This window comes from Lepisma saccharinum, chromosome 13 (genome assembly GCF_977018435.1).
Source record: "Lepisma saccharinum chromosome 13, izLepSacc3.1, whole genome shotgun sequence".
NCBI classification, from domain to species: Eukaryota; Metazoa; Arthropoda; class Insecta; order Zygentoma; family Lepismatidae; genus Lepisma; species Lepisma saccharinum.
In genome coordinates, this window is record NC_139241.1 from 71,388,032 (window position 1) to 71,414,187 (window position 26,156).

Sequence of the window (26,156 nt, forward strand, 5' to 3'; positions counted from 1 at the left end):
ACTTAAAGTATTTTAAAAAAAATTAAGCTATTATTATTCGTAAGTAAACCCGTAAACACATAAGATGGCCATTTTTTATTGGACGAAAGTGGAAAATAGGGGTAGAAAATTGGTGTGGCCGGGGTGACAGGGTGAAAAGTAGGGGGTGACAAAAATTTACCTTGCCCGGGTAAAAACTTTATCTTGAGACGTACCTCTACAACTCTCGTCTCGTTTTCGTTCTCGTGACGAATTACGCGTATAAACACCCGGATAGATTTCGTTTTGACTCGAAATACTCGGTGCAGTAACATGTACATCATGTCATTGTACAACTTTCACATACAGCGCATTAAGGGGAAAAAAACTTTTAATAAGGATTTTCCGCATGACGCCTCGTTACGATACTACGAAAACTCCTGAATATGTTCAACGACACTGAACAGGTTCACAGTAGGCAGTAATGAAATAACTTTGCAATTACAATTAACAAAATATATGACGTACCTTTAATTAATCAGGTACATGTCCACTTCTAATGTCTTGGAATAGTAATTTGATTTTTGTTTAGGTTATATTTTCAAGTATCAATCAATATAGGTAAACCGACAGCCTTCGACACTTGGGGCGACACGCGATCACGTGACTCTTGGAAACCAACTATAAAAAAAAATGCAACCTTTTTAACCGAAACGACAGGACAAATTGTACTTGTCATTTGCTTGCTTGCGTGTCGTTCGAACTGGACCGTTTTCTCAAGGCGTACATCTTGTCGCCTCGGTCTGTTTCTTTCTTATAGACCGAAGGGGTCCGTGTCGCTTGTCATTTCGGTATGAAATTAACGTTCCGCTTGTTGCATGTCGCCTGTCGCTCCAACCTTATATGATCACTTTTCTTTATTGATGTTAATTAGGCGATTGCATTTATCTATTTTGGAAGATTCAAGTGTTTTGTGAATCACTGTTTGACGTTTTCGTTTGATCTTGTTTATGGGAATATGTTATGTTATATTTATTCATTATTCCTTTTGGTTTCAAATCATTTGTTATAGATTAAAGAAACAGCTGTAGTTGTAATCCTAATAATAATGAGTAAATTAGCTTAATATAGGCAAATAAGTAAATTAAGTCCAACTAATATTCACACCCTTTAACCTTTGCTTTAACTGTGAACCTGAATCGGCCACGACCATCATGTACTTTTGAATGCCTTTCTTGTCTAGATCGCTTACCTGGTCTTGTGACATTCATGGCCGAGGCCAACATTCAAGTACCATGCTTTTTGTCGTCTTTTGCTTTTCACTACCGGATATCTGATGCCATCTTTAGGCAAAATATTGAAGCTCAGCGTCAGTGTAACATGGCTTGATGTGAACTTGAAAGAGCTTTGTCATTCAAACAAACAATCACACCTCGGGACTGAGGTGATATTCTGCCCCAGCGAGTTCACAGAATACAGGTTCACACACGGTTTCACAAAAGGTTTAACTTAATGCCGGCAAGATCTGATTTCGGTTTCACTCTTCGCGAAGCAAAAATTTGTACGGACAATTTTTAGGCCAGGGATAATCCCAGGCAGCTGGTGGGTTCTGCAAAATTTCCACAAAGCATAAAACGCTTGGGTCAGGTAAAAAAAGGACTGGAAGAAAGACTTAGACATTAAAATGCAAGAGGGCACGGGTCAGCCATTTAAATCTCCGGTCGGGAAATGGATTTTTTTTGCCAATTACAAACTATTCATACTTTCTGAAACCTTACTTCACGGAAAGATTCGTAACAGTTACACACTATCAGGGGACGTTTTTGGGGGTAAAAAATGGGGAACCGTGCTCGAGTTAAATAGCATGCTGGACGTGTAAAAGGGGGAAGTTTCCCCCCTCCTGATAACTCCCTGTTACACCGCCAGGGGTCGCATGGCCGGCTGCAATGTACTATTGGAGCGGAACAGTTTGAAAAGGGGCCTCTTGGCAGCTGTGAGCCATGAATAGGGGAGAACTCACATCAGCATATAGGAGGTGGGGGGGGGGGGGAATAGCATGCGTGTTTAGTTGCAACAGGGGGTACTGCTAAATCTCCGCATAGAGAGCACCAGCAGTTTTGTCAAGCGTTGCTGATACGTTGAAACGATTTGAGGGTCGCTGATTAAAATTCCAAACATTAAACGGTATGGTTTTAGCACTGATTATTCGTAAGTCTTGCCGAATTAACCAGCATGTAATGCAGATTAAGCACATTACCACAACGAAAATTTTATTCCCTTGTTCCGAAACAGTATGTCTCTAATAATACTTTATACATTCAGGTACCATTCCATTAAAAAGTGCAATAGATTGCTTTTCAGAAAGTTTCGCTATAGCTATATTTATCATATATTGTTTTCATATAAGTTAATGTATCAATAACAAATGACTGCCCAAATACTTAGTGACATGGAAAAAAAGTGTTAATAATGACATTTGTTTAGAATAAAATGTAACAGACTAAGAATTTGACATTCAAAAATGGTTTTGGTGTGTAAAGGGTGACCGTTTCTCAAGAGACCCATTTGTCAACCGCACTTCGACGCAGTTCACCCTGGACTGCATTTTGCAGACTTTCGAGGCCCTGGCGCCTGCACCTGCAGCCAGGATAATCCTCTGTAGGAGTCGTGTTGCGTCTTTGTGATTGTCCGTTCATCTTTATCATAATTCATCCTCATCTTCGTGATTAGCCAAAAGTGGCAGAAAAGTGAAATATTTGTAAACGATAGCCTGATATGTTATACTATACCTCCCTTCAATTTAACTTTTATTATCTTCGTGTAATCTTAATTAATTTTTCCATTGTTGTACAGTGGGATCCACTAGTATTACCCTGCAAATTGTCCATGACTATTTTCATTAATTATTCTCTTACACCGTATGCGTTTTTAAGCGATGGATTTTTATGTATGCTGGTACAGAAGTTGTCAACAGCTTGTTTTTAGTTTTCTTTTAATTCTTGAAGCTCTTATTGGGTCAAATAAAGTGCACGAACATGGTGATGGACAATTTGCACGGTAATACTAGTGGATCCCACTGTACAGTACATTTTCTTCAACTTTGACATGTTTTCCTTTTCCCTTGGTTATTATAAAACATGCACTCATGTCTGCTTACTTCACATATTGTCATCAAAATCTCGTGAACTTAGAAACTTAAACCATTACAACATTTGCCTGTTGTGTTCGATATAAATAAATAAACTCTCGTAAAACTTGAGTAAATTCAACTGTGATTTTGGCAATAAAATATTAGACCCTTACTAAAATTTGTTTTAAATTTGTAATACTTATCTAATCATTTTTACAGATGAGCATTTTGTTCTGCAACAAAATTTCCTTTCATGTGAAAACGAAACGAAAAATAACTATCAAAGTAACTTAATTTTGCTACTAGTTACTTGAGAAAAGTAACTGAGTTACAGTTATTAATTTAAAAAAGTAACCGCTCTTTGTAGCCGTGTTACTTCCTAATAATGAAAGTTTCACCCCAAGCATATTGCATGGCTAACTATCTTATTTATAGAGGGGTGACTGAAAAGTTCTCGGCCTACCCATGATGCATTTATCGTAGCTGAATGTTACTTTAGCTAATCATAATATATGCCTTTGCAAAGCCCCATACCAAATTTCATAGTACTATCTTCTTTTGTTTTTCATATTTTGATGTTTGAAGTGAAGACGGTGATCATTTTCTGAAAAATGGATAAAGTGAGCGGTTATACAATACCTCCTGAAAAAAGGCATGAGTGGACAGGACATCCACAAGGATATTATGGAAACATTGTGGGAGGATGCCCCATCGTATTCTACTGTGAAAAAGTGGGTGGCGGAATTCAAAAGGGGGAGCACCTCTGTCCAAGATGCACCTCGCAGTGGAAGGCCGGCAACGGCCTGTACTGAAGAAAACATCACAACAATACAGGATCTTGTTATGGCAGACCGGCGAGTGACAGAACGTTACATCGCAGAGAAAGTGGGGATGTCCCAGGAACGCGTTGGACAGATACTAACAGTTGTGCTGGACATGCACAAGGTGTCATGTCGATGGGTCCCGAAAATGTTGAGTGCTGAGAACAAACGTCAGAGACACCTCTTGTCTGCAGCAAACTTGACCCTCCTTCAGGCTGATCCTAAGACATTTCTCCAACGTTTTGTAACCATGAACGAAGCATGGGTCCACCACTTTCAGCCAGAGTCCAAAGTGCATTCAAGTCAGTGGAAACACCCCTCCTCCCCCACCCCCAAAAAGTTCAAGTCAGTGAAATCAGCTCGCAAGGTGATGGTCTCCGTTTTTTGGGATGCGAGGGGTGTCATCCTGGCTGAGTATCTAAAAAATGGTGAAACGGTGAACGGTGCATATTATGCTGCTCAACTGAAACGTTTGAGGGAGGCCATCAAGGTGAAACGTCGTGGAACGTTTAAGAAGCGCGTCCTTTTCCACCAAGACAATACACCCGCGCACACGTCTACCATTGCAATGTCCGCCATCGAGTCCTGCGGCTTCGAACTGCTTCGACACCCTACCTATTCGCCAGACTTGGCTCCCTCAGACTTTCATCTGTTCCCTAAACTCAAGCAACACCTCGGTGGAATCCATTTTCCATCAGATGATGACATCATGGCTGCAGTGTAGGACTTTTTTGCAGTGCAAGATGGAACGTTCTACAAGGAAGGTATCATGGGCCTACAGCACCGGTGGTAAAAGTGTGTGGCGCTGAAAGGGGACTGTGTTGAAAAATAGCCATAAACGATTAAGCCCCTGGGAACCCTTCATTGGTAGGCCAAGAACTTTTCAGTCACCCCTCGTACATATCAAGGGGATAATTACAAGAGCTAAGGTCGAACATCGTGGCGGAGTGGTTAGCACATCACGCTACGACGCCAGGACTCTTTGTGAGTGCCCCTTCATCGTATCATCACTCATTTTCATCTTTGCGATTAGTCAAAAGTGGGAGAAAAGCAGGGGCGGTTACTGATATTGTTGCAGTGTTGCACAACGGATATTTTACCATGAAATTTCATGCTTTGTGTTAGTATTTTTTTCATTGCTTTCCTATTAAATATATTGAACGTAAACAAATAATTTCACCCTTGATTGCTTCAAAAAAGCTAATTCCATTATGATCCGTTAAAAAGAAGAAAGCAACCTGCGAGATTTCACAGTATAAGGCTCTGTCCGAAAGGACAAAGTACAGACTTGAAGTATGGTCTTGGCAGAAGTGACGTTACCTAGTACAGTTCGAAAACTAGGTCACGTGTTTTCCGCACTCGTTGTTCATTTGTTTAAAATCACGGAGGTAGAAAGCCAGCAACACAGGTAGATAGATATAAGTTATGGGCCAGCAAGTTGTTCGTTATAGTTCTTCTAATGTGTGGAAATGCATGTGTACGAACATTTGAAAATGCTACGTTGATTTCTATGGTGAAAACTAAGTGTTTAAAACGCGAGGAAAACAACGAGTACTCAGTTTTATCTACTGATCGTCTTTGGCGCTGCAGTCGAAGTGCAATTCGAAAGACTTGTACTTCCAGTTCACTACTTGAAGACCGCACTCCAACAGCAACAGACAAAATGTCCACGTTAAGCAAAGATAAATATTTTCTTTTGGGGAGAATATTAACCTAATTTACTAACCTTACCACCAATCCAAATTCAGATTAAAATATAAATTATCGTATACAAGTTGAGTTCTAGTTATCTTCCCTGATGTTGTGGCGTGGGCGCTGGGACTAATTGTCTATTGTTATAGTTGCGATATTTAGTGTACTGTTGTTAAGTTAAGTCGTGTTCCAACCGATACCGATACCAATGATTGAAAATTTTAACAATTATTTTTTTTTCAAAATACTGATTAATATTATTGGGTGAGCCCAATTAGAAGCATCGATTTATCAGAGTTTTCCTTCAAAATATTCAACAGTTGAATCTGAACATTAAAGTAACACACGTAACACACAAAACACAATTCTGCACAATATTGTTGCCGAACAAATGGAAACTTCAAATTTTGCATGATAATTATTAATTATACCACCTCGAAAGTATCACGTGGCATTTTGTGGATCCTGCGTAAGGGCGCTACCGGTGAACAAAATACAACCGATACTTTCCGATACCGATACATCGACATTGGCTCAGCCAGAATATAAATACATATACCATTATAAATATATAGTATAATTACATTATAAATATGTAAAAATTAAAATTATATATAAATAAATTATATATATATATATATATATATATATATATATATATTCGCTGCAACCACCAACATTCTGAACCAGGAGCCGCCACTAGAGAAAAGTGAAGAAAAGTAAATAAATCAATCAATAAGAGCTACGAAGTTGAAAGTCACGTTTTTTCTTCCCTAAAAAGGATGAGGAGAGAGGTGAGTGGAGAAGGTTACATAATTTAGAACTACATAATATGTATTCATGTCCAGATGATATTAGAATAATTAAATCAAGAAGACTTAGTTGGGCAGGCCATGTGGCACGAATGTTAGAGGAAAGAGGAGTTTACAGGATTCTTGTTGGGAAACCTGATGGTAAGAGGCCAGTAGGAAGACCAAGACGAAGATGGAGGGACAACGTTGAGATGGACCTAAAGGTAATCGGTAGGGATGGAAAAGAGTATATAGATCTTGCTCAGGATAGGGACAGATGGAAGGCCTGTGTTGCTGCAGCCATGAACCTTCGGGTTTAAGAAGGCTAGAGAGTTAGTTAGTTAGTTAGTTAGTTAGAACAGCGTCTCAAAAACTACGACACACCATCGACTTTCTATGTGGCCGGCCTTATTATTTAGAAAGCTCCTAACTTCATTTTGAGGCATTGTTTCTAGTGTAGGCTAAATGTAACGTAATATGCCCCGTGGTGAAATGTTCAAGTAGTTCTGCCCTTGCATTGATAAACGTTTGAAAACTCCTGAGTTACAAACAAAAAAGGTAAAAGGTAAAGTGCTCTCCTGTGCTATGCACCACGTCATAAAGGCGTATAGGGGGTGTGGGGTTAGGCCCCACACTTTCTTGATCAAGGCCGAAGATGGGGTGATGTGATCAGCACCACGCCCCTGGCCGCCTTTACCCCCCAGGAGTTTCCTCCAGGTACCCACTTTATACGACGCTGGGTGGGCGCCGGAGCCGCTTGAACAGGTGGAAAAAAAATCTTTTATTTAACTTTATTTTGCCTTTATGGAGTTATTGCTTACTTTCTTAACTGGTATGTTTCTTAACTGTATTTTGCTTCTTCACGGTGGATTATTTCTATTTAGTTGTATTTACCCAGGCCCGTAGTCAGAATTTTATTTCTTGGGGGGAAGGGCTTATCCCTTCTAAAGGCAAAAATATTGGGCGATAATTTGTAGAAGCTCTGAAGATGAATTTCTCATTATTCATTCATTCATTCATTCATTGTCTTCTGCCCACGGGCAGGTCTTTCCTTCCATCCATCATGCTGTTCCATCTTCAGCCCTTCGCTTTGTAGCAGCGTGAGCGTATTTATTTGCATGTCGTCAATCTTGGAAGCTTCTTTTACCCGGATTTTCTTTCCCTTCAATAGCATCATCCCTTAAGAAACAGTTTCTTCTCATCCAGTGGACGAACCATTTTCTTTTTCTCGTCATGGTTCTCTCCAGCATTGATCTATTTTCCCCAACTCTTTCTAGCACTGTTTCATTTCGCACTATATCGTATCGTACCCAAGGTATTGGGTAAGAAGTATAAATTCTTAGCAGAGTAACAGAGATAGGAATGCTGAATAAGTAATCAGGCAAAGGTCGGATGATTGACTTGGGAGACGGGTATGGAATGAGTTTTGGAATTGTCAGGAGGTGTCATCAGTTGGCGAGAATACGAGAGAGAGTAAGGTCTGCGGATTGTGAGAGAGAAGCAAAGTGGAGAACGATTATTGGACGATGGTGTGTGATTGAATCGATGTCTGACAGGGAGGTCAGACAAGTGCATTTGAGAGGACAAGTGTAGGAACAATCTTCATCTATTTGTAAGGCAAGTAATATCCTTTTCTTAACCAATCCATATCGGTTCAGTCATGGAGAGTATAAAACCCATATCTAATCTAAGTTAATTTCTATCGCCATTCCTTCAAAAGGTAACCTCTTGCATTTATCACATTTAGGCCAAGCGAGTGATAACCATCTGAGAGATAAATGGCAAATAACTACATCACCCAATTCAATCTAGAGGTTCTTGGTTCGATCCCAAACGCAGCATGGGAGTTGCGTTACGATATCTCCCCATTTCACCCATTCCATTCGTCTCTATTCGCGACTAAAATTATCCGATATGCCATCTGGTGAGATTTTCAGGAATCACTCCACGTCGGACACCTCGCTGCACTTCGCCGTGCTGAAACCGTTCAAAGCATGGGGAACATGCGAAAAAGTAGCGTATACTGTTCAATTTTTTGCTCTAAATCGTTTTGTGGTTCAGGACAAGTGAAAAGCTTACATGTGTTTTCCACCCCGTGGAATCAACAAAATGAAATGTTTAAATAAATCAGAGAAAACAACTGATTGACAAGATTGGCATAACTGAAATGCGGCAAGGAAATACGAAGAATGTTCGAGTCTGTTCACTATTTTCTGAAATAATCTTTCGGAAAAATGATTTTATTGCCATGAAAGTAAGTTTTAAATTGTTCTTTATGAATATAACATTTTTTTCGAAAACAATGTATTATGTATGTAATTTGGAACAGGTGCAAGTCGATTAAGTGCAAAGATGAAATTAGTTTGAGAATTAATTAATGTCCGTAATCATAAAGGTAAGTCAGAAGAACATAATTGACATGCTAATGTTGCTGTTTCATTCAGTATGTTAATTTTCAGTGAAGACTGAAAATAGCCTCAATGAAATTGTTGTTATTGTTATTATTATTATCATTATCCGGTGGTGTTATTAAACCAGCCTGCCTCTTTGGGGAGGAAAAACTGCAACAGCATGTTTTCATTTATTTCCTCCCAAGCTTTGCAATACAGGTGAATTGCTTTATTTTCAAATCATTTCTGAAAAACCCAGTTAGGCAGTTACAACCGAAGTGCAGTGCAGATGAAACAGCACCGCTTTGCAAAACGAGTGCGTGTACATTAGTTTCGTGTGCGTTTCCCGTGTTATTTTTATTATCATAATTAAATGCTTCGCTCTCAGCACAGCTTCACCTTCGTTATAGTTCCTGGAATTCACATCGCATTCGCAATATTTTAATTTAACGCGTAATTTAAACGTTCCTTCCATACCAGCAATGACAACACGCTGCTATTACGTACTACTACAGAATGTAAACAAAGATCTATCCTACGTAGAGCGGCCATATTGGAAGCGACACTAGCGCTCAGGTGGTCATTTTAATCGCGAATAGCCACATTTCCAGAGCTTCCAGTCGCTCTTTCTCACTAGTTCTCAGTGTCCATGTTTCCGCACCATATAGAGCTACACTCCATACAAAGCATTTCATTAGTCTTTTCCTCAGTTCTTTGTTCATAGATCCACATAAAATATTTTTCTTTCTATTGGAGGCTTCCTTCGCCATTGCTATTCTTACTTTTATATCTTGACTTCCTTTCATATCACTGCTTATGATGCATCCAAGATATTTAAAGCTGTCTGCTTGTTCGATTCTCTTATCTCTGATACTTACATTTGACTGATTTATATTACAATTTATATTATACAAGATGTTTAATCCTGCTAACTAACTAACTAACTCGCTAGCCTTCTTAAACCCGAAGGTTCATGGCTGCAGCAACACAGGCCTTCCATCTGTCCCTATCCTGAGCAAGATCTATATACTCTCTTCCATCCCTACCGATTTCCTTTATGTCCATCTCAACATAATCCCTCCATCTTCGTCTTGGTCTTCCTACTGGCCTCTTACCATCAGGTTTCCCAACAAGAATCATGTAAACTCCTCTTTCCTCTCCCATTTGTGCCACATGGCCTACCCACCTAAGTCTTCTTGACTTAAGGGCATGCGATACAATTTCCACAGAGTCTTCCCAAGCCCTTCCGTCCGTGGCAGTGTGCCAACTTAGCTCTCTTGGAGTCAGATCTGGTTCTTTCGTGCACTCTAGCCGGACCCTGTGGTCGAGTGGTTAGCACATCGCGCTGCGACGCCAAGGGTCCCGGGTTCGAATCCCGCTCGGGCTTGGTTGTTTGCGAATGTCCATTCATCAATTTCATCACTCATCCCCATCTTCACAAATTAGCCAAGAGGCACAAAACGCGAAGTAAAATAAACTAAATCAATCAATCTTTCGTGCACTCGTTCTGCTGTGAACTGGGACGCCCACCCCCCGTGCTCCATTATGATGCCATCTCTGGTTCCGACTCACATAGACCACCTTTCGTCATAATTATACATTTTGCACGTGACGTGATATTGTTGTATTGGCTGCGTCGCCCCACTCCCTCTTATCTCCCCAGCTACTTCTTTATAGAGCAATGTTAGACGTAAAATTGACATAATATTGTTGTCAGGGAATTCTTTACTTTCGATTTCATACCATCATCGGTGGATTATTGAAATGAGCGATGCCGCCGGATCTAGATGTTGAAAACTAAGAATAAATTGTCATCAATTTAGAGTTAACGATAATAGCAGTGCCCCACCCCTTTGACAACTAACATTACCCTAGAAGGCACTTTATCCAGCCATCGTAAATCTAGCTCCATGAGAGTCAGTTTTAACTCCATTTAAGGTGAATTTTAATTCTTTTATGCCCATCAGGTTTGGCAACACTGCCAGGAGGCAAGGAAAAAAGCATTGATCATATGGGAGTGTGATTTGATTCATTCTCTTGTGAATATAAAACTTCCGATGGAATAGAAAGAGATGTCAACAGGAAGAGGGCAGTTTGAAGATGAATTTCACAAGCGGAAAAGTCGAAACTTCCATTTGATTAGCCGTAACTTGATGTTGAAGTTGATTCCCCATAAGGAATACATGGGATTCCGAAAATTCTTATTCATCATATTTTTCAAACCTCGTGTCCAGCTAATAATCAACATAACAAAATGTTTGCACTTGCAACATGGAGAGAAATTCATACTCTTGGATACACCCAGGGTTTGTTTTAGTAGCAGTGCTCATTCGGGCGATACTGAAATAAATGCACAATTGGTACGTAATTGTATCTCCTCGCCTTAATCATTCTAATAATATCTGAACATGAATACAAATTATGTACTTCTAAATTATATAACCTTCTCCAGTCACCTGTCTCCTCATCCCTTTTAGGTCCAAATATTTTCCTAAGGATCTTATTTTCAAATACTCTCAATTTATTTTCCTCTTTCAATGTAAGGGACCAAGTTTCGCATCCATATAATACTGCAGGCAAAATTACTTTTTTGTATATCTTAACTTTTAGTTTCTTAGATATTAAACAAGACGACAAAAGTTTATGAAGAGAAAAGTAACATGCATTTCCTGAATATCATTTTCATTTGTTAATATTACTCCTAAGTATTTGAATTTGGAAACTGGTTCAAACGAGTTGTTATCAATAATTAGATTTTCATTATCACCTAACACTTGGTTTCGGCCTTTAAGCATATATTTAGTTTTCTCTTTGCTAACTTCCAAACCTATCTCTTTAGCTGCTTTGAAAAATATTTTAGCATTATTCTTAATTGTATTTACATCATTCCCCAGTAAGTCTACATCATCTGCACTGCATATGCTAACAGCTGAGTCACACCGTTTAATTTTAGTCCTTCCTTAGTTTATTTTACCTTCCTAACAGCGTATTCTAAGGCAAAATTAAAGAGCAATGGAGATAATGCATCTGCTTGTTTTAACCCATCATGAATTGTAAATGTGTCAAACATATTAATATCCACACGAATTTTACTTTCTGTTTCACTGGTGCATACTTTTATCATATTAACAAGCTTCTTAGGTATTCCAAACTCGACTAATACCGGGTGGCCCATAAGTAGTAGACCACACTTTGATTCGCCATAACTTCTAGCGGAAGTGCATTATCTGACAGGTTTAACTTGTAACATGTAGCAGAAGTGTCATATTGCAATGTTCTAAAGTGCTTTTATTTCTTACAGGTTGAACTTCTGAAATGGCGACCAGTAGGATTCCTCTGGAGCAACGAATCCGGTGCGTACGCCTGTACTCCGCAACAGAGAACGTGCAGGAAATTCATCGCCGTGTGAGTCTGGAGTATGGACCGGATGCACCAAGCCGAAGACCATTGCACGTTTAAACAAACACTTCGATGCAATGTAATGGTATAGTGGGGTTAAGCCACGATCGCGCGAGATGTTTATGAGGAAGCGACTGTGCGACGATCGCAACTTCAAAGTTAGAGTAAAAACCCACACTATATATTACAAATACAATTTTTGTGTCGCCCTTCTCGCACAACAATGCAGGAGTCTACAAGCAACGTCGACGAGAAGCGCGAGACAAAGCCCTGTAACAAATGTACACCCTATATATATGTATATAATGCACACTCAAAATTAAAGGGTCCGTCAACGAATAGCACTCTGTGCCTTCTCCGTTGAATTCATTCACACTCCCAATTAGTATATCATCCACTCTTATTGTTTGGTCTTGCACTCACCAAAATACAATATTACTAGGTAGTACCTTTGATATCAGTATATGGTTACCACGTGACGAGTACCTCATGCGCGTTTTGATTTCAAGTAAATGAAAACTACAATTTACTAAGTTCAATCAACAACAGCGTATTGCATTGCACAAATATCATGTATTTAATAAACAACAATCAACACGTAAAAATAGCCCAATATCAACAGGGTCGACATAAGTCCAATACTAATTTCACAAGAGAGGTGCGTCCACGTCAAAATTCAAAAGACACGTCCTGCGTGTGTTAATTTAGCTGATTTCAACGATTCACTCCATTAACAATACGTATTCAATTTATACTTTGATCTTTACCTCGACCCATTCAAACATAAAGATTTAACATTTAACAATACGCCACAGCTCATGCGTTCACTACAAGCAAGTTTTCTTTTGCACCACGCCGATTTACTTTTACATTAACAAGTTTTGCATTTAAACAATATTACCCCCAATTCTCCTGATTCTTAATGCTACCGTGGAAAAAGGGTGGAAAGGTGCAAAATGGAACAAACGTCCCGAAACAATTAATAAAGGGGGAATGAAGGTTCGTAAATTTTGCTTTCGCGACGAGGACTTCAACTCGACGTCCTTTTTGACTACCAGCTCAAATCATCAAATGCCAGCATAAGAAACGCATCACAAAGTAGACAAAAACTGCAATACTCGTTCGCTGCACAAAAGGTTCACTTGTTAGGAATCACTTGCGAAAACCAGAATCTTTAGCGACAAAAAAAAAAATAGTTTTTTTTTGTGAGCCAAAAGTCAAGTAAGAATTAATTTGTTCTGTTCCCACCTAGTTTTGACGTATAATTATATTTCGTTAGTTCACATAAAGCGTTCAAGGCGTCCAAAAGGTGGCACGCAACAAGGGGGGCGGAAAACAGAGTGCAACAAAAGTTTTACGCGCAATGCTTATGCTTGATTAAAGGGAATACGACGTGGAACTTCAGCACAAAGATGTTAAGTTCATTATCACAGCAGAGAGAATTTACGTACCTACGCCAAACAAACTTTGGCCTCAAAGTCCTTGTAATGCGGCTGTCCTATTTATGCCCTTGTCCTCTATGATACTGGCCCATTCCACAAAATGGCAAACGAGGAAACTTCCGTCCGTCAAGACAGGTCGCTGGGCACGTCTCTCGCTGGCTATGTTGTGCGAAGGAAGTTAAACTTCTAGTTCCCGCCGGTTCAAAAGTCGTTGAAGAACTGGCGAGGTGTTTTACGACCTGCGCCTTGTACCAAGTCTGCCGCAAGAGGCAGCACTGGTCCTTGAGCCATCGAGGGCAAACGACCTCTGATGGCGGAAAATTAAACTAATATTTTAACGTGAAATTTTCCAATTATGTAGCGTTTGTGATATATGAATATAAAAACGCTACAAATTCCCCCCGACTCCCAAAAAAAAAATGCACACCCCAAAATCCAAAAAAAAAATATATACACTGAATAACCTGAACAACATATAAACACATTGTTGCAATTAATGCCAAGTTCTTTCAGGAAGGATCTAATCCCACTTAATTGATCCATACTCAAATTTTCACACGCCTAAAACTTTTTAGGTTACCAATTTTGAAAATAGTCACTCAAAGTTTCATAATGATGTATATAAGCATATTAAACATAAGAAGACGCATGTCGACAACAGAAAGCACCGCACATCGTGTTTGCCTCCCGGTCAAACACCTAGATGTAACACTCTTCAGGACAAGGTTGTGGAGTAACCAGCACACATTGCCTCCTTTTGCCGTAACCAAGGTAATCCGTACACTTGAAGATGGAAGGAGAAACTCGTAACCAGAACGATGGAGAAGGTTGGCAGTTCCATTGAATAGTTTCAGGTAGCACACACGTATCCTCGTAGAGCAAAACATAGAAAGAAAAAGGGAACGCAATCAAAATCGAGATAAAGAATGAAAGAAGAAGGAAGAAATAGGAAAGTTGAGGAGAAGGTTACTACTGGAAGGAACAAGGAGATAGCATTATTACAACAGTACGGAGAATTAGGAGTTACCATAGGTCATAGCAAGGTAAACAAATTTCATTCAAGAGAGCATGACTTTCTCTCATACATAAAATACACACAAAATAATATTAACACTCTCAATTCAATATCAAAGGTTATACAAGACATAGATATATATATAGGTCAGCAATATTACTAACCAAAAAGTATATACATATATATATAGATACATTTATATCCAATAACACTTACAAGAAAGGTACAAAAATAATGGTAAAGGAATGAGCATAATTAAGCATAGGAATCATTAACATGTGGCTGGAGAGGACTGAAGTTGCTGAGCTACGTTCGAAGTCGCCAAATCCTCTATTTGGGGAACAACCTCCAAGTCACGGAATGCCAATAACAAAATGGATTCGACTTCCATCAAATCCAAACAAATGATTTTATGTAAGGTAAACAAAAAGATAAACAAATTATGTATATCTCGGCCATGCGATGTTGGCAAGTCCTTAAAAAAGAAATTGATGGCACTAACGCGCGCCAAATCTTGCATGGGGGTAGGAGGCTGGGGTAAAACCAAGCCACGTACAAAATCCAAAGTTGAGGGTGATGGGGGAGGTAAATGTGGCGGCATATATGGAAAAGGTATGGCAGATGTCATTTCGCTGAAAGAAAAGGTAAAGACCCAAGCACAAAACAATAATATAAAGACGTATGTGTACAAGGGGAAAATATAACCGATCTATCCAATCTATCAAAATATAAATAAGGGGGGGGGGACCAGAGTGAAAAAAGAAAAGGAAATTATTTATTATGAAAAAAGGAAATACAAATGGGAGGAGAAAAGTAAAAAAGTTCAATGTCCCACCAGAACAAGTTATAGCAAGGCTAATGGTCACACCCCGGATCAAAAGCCCAAAATACACAGGTAGAGGTTGTGTTGCACTATTAACCACTATTTATTATATCACGTATGCCAAATGCAGTCAATTTGTACCACACCAATTACACTTTTCACAAAAAAAATATTATTGCAAAACAGTAAATATGTTGAAGAAAAGGAAAGGGTGATTTGCAAAAAAAATCAATTTACTCAAAAGTTAGGGGGGGACAATTGGGGGGGGGGAAATTTTGGGAGGTTGTATGATAACAATAGTGATGTTGCTACAACGGATCCAATGAAACCATGCTCTGCTACCAAAATTTGTAATGGTATAGTGGGGTTAAGCCACGATCGCGCGAGATGTTTATGAGGAAGCGACTGTGCGACGATCGCAACTTCAAAGTTAGAGTAAAAACCCACACTATATATTACAAATACAACTTTTGTGTCGCCCTTCTCGCACAACAATGCAGGAGTCTACAAGCAACGTCGACGAGAAGCGCGAGACAAAGCCCTGTAACAAATGTACACCCTATATATATGTATATAATGCACACTCAAAATTAAAGGGTCCGTCAACGAATAGCACTCTGTGCCTTCTCCGTTGAATTCATTCACACTCCCAATTAGTATATCATCCACTCTTATTGTTTGGTCTTGCACTCACCAAAATACAATATTACTAGGTAGTACCTTTGATATCAGTATATGGTTACCACGTGACGAGTACCTCATGCGCGTTTTGATTTCAAGTAAATGAAAACTACAATTTACTAAGTTCAATCAACAACAGCGTATTGCATTGCACAAATATCATGTATTTAATAAACAACAATCAACACGTAAAAATAGCCCAATATCAACAGGGTCGACATAAGTCCAATACTAATTTCACAAGAGAGGTGCGTCCACGTCAAAATTCAAAAGACACGTCCTGCGTGTGTTAATTTAGCTGATTTCAACGATTCACTCCATTAACAATACGTATTCAATTTATACTTTGATCTTTACCTCGACCCATTCAAACATAAAGATTTAACATTTAACAATACGCCACAGCTCATGCGTTCACTACAAGCAAGTTTTCTTTTGCACCACGCCGATTTACTTTTACATTAACAAGTTTTGCATTTAAACAATATTACCCCCAATTCTCCTGATTCTTAATGCTACCGTGGAAAAAGGGTGGAAAGGTGCAAAATGGAACAAACGTCCCGAAACAATTAATAAAGGGGGAATGAAGGTTCGTAAATTTTGCTTTCGCGACGAGGACTTCAACTCGACGTCCTTTTTGACTACCAGCTCAAATCATCAAATGCCAGCATAAGAAACGCATCACATAGTAGACAAAAACTGCAATACTCGTTCGCTGCACAAAAGGTTCACTTGTTAGGAATCACTTGCGAAAACCAGAATCTTTAGCGACAAAAAAAAATAGTTTTTTTTGTGAGCCAAAAGTCAAGTAAGAATTAATTTGTTCTGTTCCCACCTAGTTTTGACGTATAATTATATTTCGTTAGTTCACATAAAGCGTTCAAGGCGTCCAAAAGGTGGCACGCAACAAGGGGGGCGGAAAACAGAGTGCAACAAAAGTTTTACGCGCAATGCTTATGCTTGATTAAAGGGAATACGACGTGGAACTTCAGCACAAAGATGTTAAGTTCATTATCACAGCAGAGAGAATTTACGTACCTACGCCAAACAAACTTTGGCCTCAAAGTCCTTGTAATGCGGCTGTCCTATTTATGCCCTTGTCCTCTATGATACTGGCCCATTCCACAAAATGGCAAACGAGGAAACTTCCGTCCGTCAAGACAGGTCGCTGGGCACGTCTCTCGCTGGCTATGTTGTGCGAAGGAAGTTAAACTTCTAGTTCCCGCCGGTTCAAAAGTCGTTGAAGAACTGGCGAGGTGTTTTACGACCTGCGCCTTGTACCAAGTCTGCCGCAAGAGGCAGCACTGGTCCTTGAGCCATCGAGGGCAAACGACCTCTGATGGCGGAAAATTAAACTAATATTTTAACGTGAAATTTTCCAATTATGTAGCGTTTGTGATATATGAATATAAAAACGCTACAGCAACTGGCACCGTACTGGATATGTCGCGTGCAAGGAGACCAAAAACTGTCAACACAGCCGAGAACAAGGAGCGACTGCAGCATGTTAGCGTCGTCACCCCACAAATCCAAATCAAAACGCCGTCTGTCCGCAACACTGACAATTTCCAGAACAACATTGCAGAGAATGCTCAAAGATATGATTGATTGATTGATTGATTTAGTTTATTTTACTTCGCGTTTTGTGCCTCTTGGCTAATTTGCAAAGATGGGGATGAGTGATGAAATGATAAAATTGATGAATGTGAAACCAAACTCGAGCGGGATTCCAAGCCGAGACCCTAGGCGTCGCAGCGCGATGTATTAACCACTTTTTTTTTTTTTTTAAGGAAAGCGGAAGCTTCCCCCATCACACTTCATTCACTATATCATTTCATTCACATTTCTTCCAGACAATCACGAATACCTTTGCCTTACCCGGGACTCGAACCCGGAACCGCTGGCGTTGTAGCGCGCTCTGCTAACCACTTCGCCACGGAGGTCGACAACCACTCGGCCGCAGGGTCCGGCGCTCAAAGATATGCAATTGAAACCATATCATCCGATACTCATCAACAGGTTGAATGAAGATGATCCTGATCGCGGCCTGCAGTTTGCTGAAGAGTGGCTTACCAAGTTGGAAGAGGACCCACAGTTGGAACAGAGTGTGGTGTGGACTGATGAAGCCAAATTTCACCTGTCCGGTAGTGTAAACAGACATAATTGTGTTTACTGGCGTGATTCGAATTCAAATGTGGTAGTCGAGTACGATGATAAAAGACCCGGCATCATGGTCTGGGGAGGTGTTACGTACCAAGTTGTCATTGGCCCTTTCTTCTTTGAAGATGGAATCAATGGTGAGAATTACCTGAAGCTCATTAGGGACACTGTTTACCCTTTACTCCAACAGACAGCAGGATGGAGCTCCCCCTCATTATGCCACAATTGTACGGAATTGGTTGGACCAGGCATTTCCCGGACGTTGGATCGGACGTCGCTGGTCAATGGAATGCCCGCTCTCCTGGCCTCACCCCACCAGACTTTTACCTGTGGGGGTATTTAAAGGATAAAATTTATTCCCGCAACATCAACACCCTACAGGACCTGAAGGATGTGATTACTGAGTAATTTACTGCTGTTCCTCATGAACTGTGTGCAAAAGCGTGTGAAAATGTGTCTGCGATTACAGGCCTGTATTGACGCTGATGGCAATCAAGTTGATCACACAATGGAAAACCGGTATTAAAGAGTATTTGTGTTACAAAATAAGCCATTTGTTTTCTTTTCATGCCGACTCTGCTAGAAGTTACAGCGTTTCAAAGTATGGTCTACTACTTATGGGCCACCCTGTATATTATATAATTTATCTCTTTTTACTGAATCATATGCTTTTCTTAAAATCAATGAAAAGCTGATGGACATTTTGATTATATTCCCACTTTTTTTCAAGTGTCTGTCTGATGTGAAAAATTTGATCTGTTGTTGATCTGTTACGTTTAAATCCACATTGATAATCACCTATAATTTCATTAGCATTATGGGGTTAGTCTTGCTAAAAGAATATTAGATAATATTTTATATGTTGTTGAGAGTAGAGAAATTCCACGGCAATTATTGCAGTTAATTTTATCACCTTTTTTTAAATCCTGCTAACGAAGTAAAATTGAAGCATTCCACCGAATAACGCTGTATGGAACTTTTGGGAATGTACTGAGTTACCAGGGAAATCATGCTACGGCCCTGCTTCCACAGGCTACAAGCTGGCAAGTCATAAGGTCGGATGTTGCCCAAAGATTGCTACTGTGTTTGCATAAGGTTCTATGTTGTTTCTACTGTAGTCCAGTAACATACAACAGGTTTTATTCAATGCTCTCGCATTCCCTGAAATGTACCATACAGCATTATTCGGTGGAATGCTACAATTAATTACCACTATACACTATTTAAATCATATACTTGTAGAATTTCGGGAAGCTTTAGCTCCACGAGCCCTCTCCCCTGGCTACGTGCCTGTAATTTACCTCTTCCAAGATACATCGTAAAATCCATATTTTGCTTCAGCTCAAGTTTAGAATACTATGCAGTGGCGTTTTGATTGATTGATTGATTTAGTTTATTTTACTTCGCGTTTTGTGCCTCTTGGCTAATTTGCGAAGATGGGGATGAGTGATGAAATGATGAAATTGATGAATGGACATTCACAAACAACCATGCCCGACCGGGATTCGAACCCGGGACCCTTGGCGTCGCAGCGCGATGTGCTAACCACTCGGCCACAGGGTCGGGCACTATGCAGTGGCGTGCCCAGCATTTTCGTAAGAGAGCGGAGGGGGTAGTACATGTACTAATTTTAGTGGTGCCCAGTCACAGGGAACGAACAAGAAAACGAAGGAATCTAACACTTAACGTCGCAGGTCACATTAAGGTAACTTTCAGACCGAACCGACAAGTGATATGGGAGTGTCACACCGAGGTGACAAAGCGACAATCATGGGTCCTACCCAGTGTAAAAAAGCAATCATTGCGCATACCCAAGCGACGATGGTTTCCAAGTGGCACGTGCCGTGTGTTTCTTGTCGCTTCGGTCTGAAAGTTCCCTAACGAATGTTTAGACGATGTTACAAAATGAGAATTTCCGAGTTTCTATCTATAGACCCAGAACGGAGAAAATCTCGGAATTGATGGCACAAAAAAAATTGTGTACCGAGCTTTACACACGCATAGAGCAGGAAAATGAAGCGCTTTATGAAGTACAGTAGACTCGCGATTAACCGAGGGAGTGGTTGGAAAACATCACGCTTCATATGGAGTCAAGTCACCGTCCGCGCTGCACGTGTTCGTTAAGTAGTCGGTGTATCCGATTGTTACGGTGGTGTTTAAGTCTGTGTAGGCCTATTCTAAGCGGAAAAAGTAATCTTCTAATTTATGTTGTACTAGTAATAAATAATTACTATACAGTTTTAAGTGTTGTTTCGTCATTTACGACCTATTAGCACATTATCTCCGTATTATCAGTGTTTTTCCGTATCCGAGGTAATCTCGGTACCAGTTAGCTCGGATAATCGCGAGTCTACTGTAGTAATATTTCAGATAATTGATCTAGCCTAGCCTTCACTGCATGGGCATGCTCACGGAGGGTGGGGAAGCAAGGAGGGCAGTTGATCCCCCCCTAATACCGTGCGTCCATTTCGATCTGCAGCCGAGAGATCGGGAGAAGCGTGGCGGGCGGCGCTGGCGGAGATGCCGACATTTGCGGCCTGTAATGCTCGCTTATTTTTACGGACATATCCAGACATTTATATAAATATTGCAAAACGAGCACTAACCTGGGTTATAATTCATCATCTGTAATTCATCCAAGTTCTGCAATTATATACACAAAAAAATACGCTTTAGAAGTGACGATAAGAGTCACAGATAATAAAACATTTTAATCATAGTTTTGACCAGCAACGTCCTGCTTAAGTTTATATCCTTGAAAGAGTTTTGTGTCGATGGGGATCGTTTGGAGGTTTCGAATGTGCAACACTGTATCAAGATTACGCTGCCGACGAAACCATTAAAAGTCAATGGTTTTCGTGAGCTTCCTCGATGAACTCGGGGCAGCGTTAGAAAGTTATCCAAACAAACCTCTACGCCGTGTTTCACAGGAGATGGGAGTGTCAAAATCATCAGCACATACAGCCACTAAGCTACTAAAATTAAAACCATACTCTTATAACACAGGTTAGTGCTCGTTTTGCAATATTTATATAAATGTCTGCATATGTCCATAAAAATAAGCGGGCATTTCAGGCCGCAAATGTCGGCATCTCCGCCAGCGCCGCCCGCCACGCTTCTCCCGATCTCTCGGCTGTAGATCGAAATGGACGCACGGTATTTTTACATGCGAAAGTCCGACTTCTTCTAAACAGTTCTGCAAGTGAATATCGACGGTCGGTATATACACCCTTGTCCCAGAAGACTTACGCTCTGTGCGAAAGGTACAAAGTATGGTCTTGACGGAAGTGACGACACCTATATTCCTTTCCCGGATTCTCTGGAGTAAGAAAACGCGAACGCGTTCTGTGCACATGTTGAAGGGTGTGCGTCTCGTCCAATGAACGCGCGGAGGGGAGGGGCATCCACGGGAGGGGGCTCATTCGCGGTCCAGTATTTCCGTAGTAAACATGTCAGCTCGCAAGTCTAGGGGAACTCTGCATTCAGGAGAGCGCCTCATAGTGTTGAATGTGTTCCAGAACAACTTGTTTGAAAAGTTTAAAACACATGGCTTTGTTTTTTTTACAAATGTTTAAAACAAAGTGTTTGAAACATGTTTTTCAGACTTGTTTAAAACAAATTTTGATACATGATGTTTCATAGTTTGTGGTTATTTGCATGTTTTTTGATAATGTATGTTTAAATTTGTTTTAATTTTTTTCTGTTCTTCGTAGCATCAAAAGACAAATAAACGTGCAATATTATTTGTTATTTGTGTAAAACAATACACTGGCCATTGTTAAGAATAAAAGAAGAAATTAGCAGCAGAAAGCGTTTTGCTTTACGGCCGTTACACCGCGCAGCACTTCGTTGCTTTCATCCCGCACCCTTCCCCACCCAGTCTGGCCCCGCCCACAAGCTTTCCCCTCTGCGCGTCGCTACTCCAGAGAATCCGGAAAAGCAGTTTAATATAGTTCGAGATCGGCAAGTACAGAAGTACACAAGTGCACAGCTCGTGGCACAGGCCTTTGCTGACTAGGTCACGTGATATCCGCACTCGTTGTTTATTTGTTTAAAATCACGGAGGTAGAAAGCCAACAACACAGGTTAAATATACGTTATTGGCCAGCCAGCAAGTTGTTGGTTAAAGTCCTTCTAATGTGTGGAAATGTATGTGTAAGAACATTTGAAAATGCTATGTGATTTCTATGGTGAAAAACAAGTGTTTAAAACGTATCAATAACAGCGAGTACTAAGTTTTATCTACTGATGGTATTTGGCGCTGCAGTGTGTCGAAATGCAATTTGAAAGACTTTCACTTCCAGTCCACGACTTCAAGACCGCACTGCAAAACCATACTCGGAGGATGTTCGCTTCAAGTACGGTCTTGCACCTTTCGTATCGCCAGCTGATCTAACATCTTTCAAAAGATCCTTTGTTTAGACTATACAATTTCGCATTTATAAGCTGTTTGTAAAAGAAAGAAACGATGCATGTTGCATTGTCCACATTTTCGAAAAATCCAAAGAGTAAAATATTATATTATGACACTAGGAAATTATAAGTAAAATGTAAAAAATGGCAAAGTGCAACAATGACTAAAAACAATTAAATAAGTTTGTGAAACGTTACCGCTTTAATAACAAGAAATGTGCTATTAATAATAATAATAGTTAGTAAATTGTAATAATTTTACATTTTAAGAGATGTCATCAAATAAATAAACATTAGCCGATAGTGTTGTTAGTTAGAAACTTATACATATAATTACATTATTGTGCAATGATTCCGTGTTGCATCTTTTTGGCACTATCAATTACAAAACACTCTCAAAACACGACTTGTGTTAAGAATCCTTAGAAATAAATTAAATCAACTAATTATTTACGATACATGTCTTTTAAAGTCTTCTCCAGGTACTTCACACAAACGTTAATTTTTTCCACGTATGCATGTTTTTGTATCCTAAAATGATCCTCCTCGAAGTCAAAAACTCTCTCCCGCTTAAATCTTGATGAAGGTTTCTCATTGACGAAACTCATATACAAGACCTCGTACTGAGTGTACCACTTATACAAATGCTTTTCAAACATTTGCATGTCATCTGCTTTTCCAACTATGTTTGGTGGAAGAAACCGCAATTTGGCCACCAGTACGTTCAGTTCTTCATTTACAGCTTTCAACTCTTCATAAATTTTTCTTACTTTTGACTGATATCTCTGCACATCCTTTTTATATTTCAACTGGTGCAATTCTATGTCAAACCTTTCATACACTGAAACGCGCTTGCTATGTAGCTTTAAGATCCGGTCTAAATAGTAGTGCATGTCTTTCAAACGCAACCATTTTGGGGCTTTATCTACCTCCAGTCTACGAGAGATAATTACAATCAGAAAAAGCAAGAAGAATGACATTATAAGAATAAATGGTTCTTGTATAAGAAATTCACTGTGCCACATGTAATGTAGCATAAACTGTTGAATATGGTTACGTACGACATTGGTTTTCTTTACTGAAATGACAGGACGTCCAATTGTATCCAAGTATGAATAGTGGCGACTGTCTGGAAGTCGTTCAACAACGTATGGAGTTAAAAGACTCGTTCTGTAGCTGCCCTCAGGAAGAATTATCTTTGTAGTCAACTCTTCTACCACCATACCATTATAAATATGTCCAACTAGTGGCATCACAAGCAAATATTCATTCGCTTCGTTGAATAAGTATTGCTCCAACGGCAGATTGTATCCGATGGTGTATTTCGTTCTCCATCCACCAAAAAGCGGAAATCTAGGTCGTAGTATTAAAACTGTCCCTTCGTTAAAGAACTGTACAACAGATGTAGAGATATTACCAATATCATCACAATAATATATATCTTTAGCTAAAGGTGGAAGAATGGTCTTCAACATCATTACAAACGGAGCTGTTGTATTCTGGATGTTTAGAATCGAATAACCACCCTTTAAACGTGCACCTTTGAGTTGCAAGGTAATGGTGTCTTCCACAGCTATATTATTCCCCCAGTGTGACAGTCCAATTGTTCGTTCCATTTCGGTCACAACTAAGAACGTCGTGTTAGATTCAAAATGCACACTTACGTTCTTAATTGCAAATGGCGACACGTTCTTGAATGGTCCATACATGAGATAATCTTCAGACACAACGACAGGTTCGGTGACTGAGTATCTTTCTACATTTTTCGAACCGTGAACTATCTTACTGGTCAGCTGAAGTGTTGGATACGGCGAGTAAAAGTATAGATTGCCCTTGTACAAAATTAGTTGCTTCTCGCATTGCTTGATTTCTTCTGGAAGTGGGTCAAGAACTTGCGTGTAAACAGTTTCTACAGAGATTTTTGCTTCTTCAATTGAATCAAGAGCAACTAACCTCACTTTCCAAACTGACAAGTCGTCATCAACATCAACTTCAGTAATATTTAACGACATCGTGTCCGACATTCTACGCACTGCAATGTACGCCAGATTCATCTCCATTCCTGGTTCGGGAACTAAAATAAACTCCTTTATTGGCTCTTTAGCTTTGTTCTCTAGTATAATAATATGTTGCATGTGAACAGTCTGAGTCGAGATATCAACATGCCTGTCCACTATTTTGTTCACAATATTAGGATCAATCATGTCAGAAGGAATACGGTGAGCAAATGCAGTAGATGAAAGTAAGAGAATGATAAATCCCAACATCTTTCCTTACTTCAAATTCAAATTAATCTTGAAGCAACAATCCAGTTGTCTACACGAAATAATTAGACTTATCCTCCAACAGTTCACACGTTATCTCAACCATTTTTCAACACACCGGTTCTAATACTGCAAATGTGAAGCCACAGAAGCTTGCATAGCTATCTTGCACGTCGAAGAGAAACTTACATTAGATATTTACGATGAACAAGGTCACAACTTGAATCTAGCTAGATTTTTATCGCACAAAACTACAAAACTCAGATAATGTCAGTGCTGATTTTACAGTTGGACCAAGGTAAGTAGAGCAAGGTCCACCAACAAACATTTGAAGCAAATTCATTGACCAGCACACAGTGTCACAAGAAGTTTGGGTTCAGCTTCATTAGTCCAGTGACGTGATCTCTTCGCTATAGCATCATGGTTCGAGTTGCGAGCTTGTCTTTTCATGTATTTAATCCAATCATTGTTCATATTTATAGTTGTGATCATGTAATCAAAATACAAATTAAACGTGCAATTTTAAGGATATTTTTTCATCAGATTGTCTTCTTTTACGTCACTTTTCACCCACAAGTCAAGTCAGAAGTTGAGTGCTGAATGTTTGGTGGTGTGATCGTAAGCCGTTCATGTACACCCGCGGCTACGAAAAGGCTAAGGCAATCAATCTTAAGTAAATACTAAAATAATAGTTAATAACATAGTGTCCATATGTTTTGATTTTTATTATATTTTTAAAAGTGTACGGTATGCATGTTGTTAAATACGCTTAAGGTAAATTAGTTTAAAATATTTTTCATGAAACACACAACCACGGCCTCTTTAAGCTAAGCCTTGTCTACCAAGACCAAGAGGAAGTAAACTGTCCTTGCCCCGTCCCCCCAGTTTTGGCACCCAATCGCCGCTACTGGAGTTGCGTAAGTAAGGCGTGTTATTTTAATTAGCAAATATAAATTTTGTCGTCAATTTTGAGATGATTTTTGTTATTTAGGGTCGCTTTTCTACCACTTTTGGCAGAAAGTCACGAAGACACTCACAAAGAACATCCATGCCAAGACCAAGATTCGAACCCGGGAACACTGGCGTAGCGCGGTGTGCTAGATGGTGTTTCAGTGTAAGTGCAGGCGACAGCAGTCTCATCACTTAGATGTGCATGCAGTGTGAGAAAGGAAGGGGG

General features: G+C 39.7%; 1 protein-coding gene across 1 annotated transcript; it reads right to left on the bottom strand.

Annotated features, from left to right (window-relative positions):
- Positions 1-23,161: 23,161 nt before the first annotated feature.
- Positions 23,162-24,919, bottom strand: LOC145996814 (dolichyl-diphosphooligosaccharide--protein glycosyltransferase subunit 1-like). The gene has a single exon (XM_083133347.1). The coding sequence runs from the start codon at positions 24,917-24,919 to the stop codon at positions 23,162-23,164; it is 1,758 nt and encodes a 585-aa protein (XP_082989473.1).
- Positions 24,920-26,156: the final 1,237 nt, after the last annotated feature.